The sequence below is a fragment of the Perognathus longimembris genome, chromosome 4, assembly GCF_023159225.1.
Source record: "Perognathus longimembris pacificus isolate PPM17 chromosome 4, ASM2315922v1, whole genome shotgun sequence".
NCBI lineage: Eukaryota > Metazoa > Chordata > Mammalia > Rodentia > Heteromyidae > Perognathus > Perognathus longimembris.
In genome coordinates, this window is record NC_063164.1 from 1,344,408 (window position 1) to 1,348,197 (window position 3,790).

The 3,790-nt window shown below is 58.0% G+C and overlaps 1 protein-coding gene across 1 annotated transcript; it reads left to right on the top strand.

The window, feature by feature from the left end:
• Positions 1-2,534: 2,534 nt before the first annotated feature.
• Positions 2,535-3,480, top strand: LOC125350136 (olfactory receptor 6B2). The gene has a single exon (XM_048344403.1). The coding sequence runs from the start codon at positions 2,542-2,544 to the stop codon at positions 3,478-3,480; it is 939 nt and encodes a 312-aa protein (XP_048200360.1). The 5' UTR covers positions 2,535-2,541.
• The last annotated feature ends 310 nt before the right edge of the window (positions 3,481-3,790 follow it).

Sequence of the window (3,790 nt, forward strand, 5' to 3'; positions counted from 1 at the left end):
ATGGTCCACTCTTTGTGTTATGGTTTCCATTGCGGAGTTTATGGATATCAGAGAGCTATTTATGGTTGTCATATCAGCTCTGATCGTGGAAATTTCTTCCTTTAAAGAGTTGTATTTTAAATCTATTTTTTCATGCATTTCAAGTCTCAGGATGTGGAGATTTTCTTTAAAGGAGGCTTGCATTGTATCCATTTTTGCTTCCATTTCTTTCTTGGCTTCCTGGGTGTCCTTCAAGATTTCCGCTCTAAACTCCTGGAATTGTTTTCTGATTTCATTTCTGACGCTTTCGATCATTCCTGTTAACATGGCCTCATTTGCTTTTTTAGTCTCCATCTCCTCTTCAGTTGTGCTGCTTTTTGGAGCTGGCGAGATGGCTTGCCCTTTGATGAACTGAGTTATGTTTCTTTGTGATTTGCGCATCTGGAGATCTGGATGGCTTCTCAGGTTTGGTTTGTAGCTCTTCCCTCCCTCCTGTGTAGGCGTGTCTACGGCAGCAGGTGCTGCCGCTGTGGCCCCGCCCACCAGTGCAGGGCACGCCTACCAGAGCGGGTGCTGTCGCCGGGGGTCCCGCCCTCCTGTGAGCTGTTGTCCACTACAACATGCACTTTAGCTGGATATGCCTCCCAGAGCGAGTCCTGGGTTGTTGGGTTGTGCTTGCACCCTCCTGCGAGTCCGTTGCGGGAGGCGGTATGTGTGGGGTCCAGTGGGATCGACTGTCCGGGTGTGGCTTGGCACCCTCAGACCTCGCCTCCGCTGCGAGGGGAGGGACGTGATCAGGCCCAGGTGTCCCTGCTGTGCTGGTATTGCCCACCAGCACCTGTGATTTTAGTTGTAAGAGTCCGGGAGGTCCAGGCGCCTCGGGTGGGGCTTGCCCTGCCGGCGGTCCCCCAGCCCCTGTTGGGAAGGAGACGGGGCCGGTTCTGCCAGTTCAGGAACCTGTGGGGCCTTGGGGCTGCTCTGCCCTTCCCCTGCTAAACTGACTTCCCAGCCCTGATGGGAGCTCCCCGCCTGATTTGGGGGTTCTTTGTTCCCTCGGGGTGGGGAGGGGGAGGGAGGGAGATCTAGCTTCTTTGTCGGGCTTGGGGCTCTGATAGCTGGTCTCCCGTTGGGGGAGGGGATAATGGGGAACTCACTGATGCTGCTTTGTGTGTGTGTCCCGCGCAGCCGTTGGTCCTTCAGGGGTTGGCGAAGTGTCGTGGTGGCTTCCCCAGTTCCCTCTTTCTGCCGTGCTGGGTTCCCTTGTCCGAACCCGGTGTCAAGATACGTTGTATTTGTAAACTGCTTTGTTACATGGAATCTCCTTTGTAGTACTTATAGATCATTGACAGAAAAAAACCCAGCCTTGATAACCTTGGGCCCCCAGCTGGGGAAAGACATGGATGATTTCCAGTGTGCCCCTTCCTCCTGGATTCAGGACAGAGGCCGGGGAGAGGCTGGCTCCAAGCCCAGGTACAGAGGGGAGGTGGAGGCCCCGCTTCCATTCTGCCTTTGCATCACTTCCTTTGTGGGTCCAAGTAAGAGGTCAGTGTTCCTCAACAAACCAGCCCTTCTGCCCCTGCTATAGCGAGTGAGCTCTAGGAGGGCGTGTACCCGAGAGCACAAGCATGGAGCACGCACTAGCAATGCTTTGTGAATTTGTGGGCAAGGGGGAGAGAAAGCCACAGGCCACACAGGGCGGAGGGCTTTGCAGTCAGTGACGGTGCTTCTCAGGCTCTAACAACTCACCGTCCCAAGGAAGTGGGCTGGCCCATCTCCATTCATCCTCCCCCCCCTGGAGGTGGGCTGGCCCATCTCCACTCACCACCCACCCCAGGTGGGCTGGCCCATCTCCACTCATCCTCCCCCCCTGAGGTGGGCTGGCCCATCTCCACTCATCCTCCCCCTCGGTAGGTGGGCCGGCTCATCTCCACTCACCCCCCCCCCCCGGGAAGTGGGACGGCCCATCTCCACTCATCCCCCGACCCCGGGAAGTGGGACGGCCCATCTCCACTCACCCCCCCCCCCCGGGAAGTGGGACGGCCCATCTCCACTCATCCCCCGACCCCGGGAAGTGGGACGGCCCATCTATACCAGTATGTGTGGCACCTTGCGTGATATCACATCATAGCAGAGACAAAATGCCAGCCTTGCATCCCTAACTCTGGGAGAGTTTTCGATGAAGTGGTTCCGTGGTGCTAGAGCAGGTGCTGATGGGGGCGGAGAGGCCGAGGCAGGCCTGGCTTGGGAAATAAAGGGGAGACATCGGCAAGGACAAGGCCAGCTTACCCTCTGCTGGCTGTGCCCAGCCTCTGAGCCCCTCTGGGGTCCACTCCTTGGCAGGCGGCCCAGCTCCTTCCTTCTTCTTCATTACACCTGACACGAGCCCTGGGGACTGGCCTCGCTACGCCTGGCCTGGGAGAACTGTGAGATTTCCCCGTGGCTTGTGGGAGCCCGGTGTGCCGTCTGTGGGTCAGGCTCCCCGGGTTGCGGGCCTGCCCTTCCCCCACCAGCCGCCCCGGGGCCTTTCCCGCTTCCCCGTTGGTCTTTTGCAGGCACAGAAGGATGAGGGGGGAGAATGTCACCAGGGTCAGCACCTTCATCCTGCTGGGCTTCCCCACCGGCCCCCGGCTGCAGCTCCTTCTCTTCCTCCTCTTCCTGCTCATCTACCTCTTCGTGCTGGTGGAGAACCTGGCCATCATCCTCACTGTCTGGAGCAGCGCCTCCCTCCACAGGCCCATGTACTACTTCCTGGGCTCCTTGTCTTTCCTAGAGATCTGGTACGTGTGCGACATCCTCCCCAAGATGCTGGACGGCCTCCTCCTGCAGCGCAAGCGCATTTCCTTTGTGGGTTGCATGACCCAGCTCTACTTCTTCAGCTCCCTGGTGTGCACCGAGTGTGTGCTCCTGGCCTCCATGGCCTACGACCGCTACGTGGCCATCTGCCACCCCCTGCGCTACCAGGTCATCATGACCACGGGGCTGTGCGTCCAGCTGGTGGCCTTCTCCTTCGCCAGTGGCTTCACCATCTCCGTGATCAAGGTCTACTTCATCTCCAGCGCCACGTTCTGTGGCTCCAACGTCCTGAACCACTTCTTCTGTGACATCTCGCCCATCCTCAAGCTGGCCTGCACAGACTTCTCCACGGCGGAGCTGGTGGACTTCATCCTGGCCTTCATGATCCTGGTGTTCCCGCTGGTGGCCACCATCCTCTCCTACGGACACATCACCCTGGCCGTGCTGCGGATCCCCTCGGCCACCGGCCGCTGGAGAGCCTTCTCCACCTGCGCCTCCCACCTCACCGTCGTCACCATCTTCTACATGGCGATGATCTTCATGTACGTCCGGCCCCAGGCCATCGACTCCCGCAGCTCCAACAAGCTCATCTCTGCGGTATACACCGTCCTCACGCCCGTGATCAACCCCCTGATCTACTGCCTGAGGAACACAGAGTTCAAGGATGCCTTGCGGAAGGTTCTGGGCTTGGGTGCCACTCCGCACTAGGATAATTAAGGGTCCCGGAATCTCATGTGTACCCATCAAACGTCTTATAGAGCACCTAATATTCTTGCAGTTGTCGAGGTCCGTGGAACAAAGCTATAGAGCCATCCCCGAGAGTGAACGTCCATCCAGAAGCCTTTTCAGAAAGGAACCACCACTCAGGGAAGCCACTGCGGAGGGGTGGGGGATCAGGAATGTGAGGCTCCCTTCCTGCCCCACCACTATTCCTCTCTGTGTGCCAGGAAGAACCCCAACCTGACATCAAATTTCAGATAGTAGCTTGGGCGTTGTGAAGGGTTCGGGAGTGAATCAC

Coding starts and splice junctions, on each gene's coding strand:
- LOC125350136 (XM_048344403.1), top strand. CDS start 2,542: ATGAGGGGGGAGAATGTCACCAGGGTCAGCACCTTCATCCTGCTGGGC.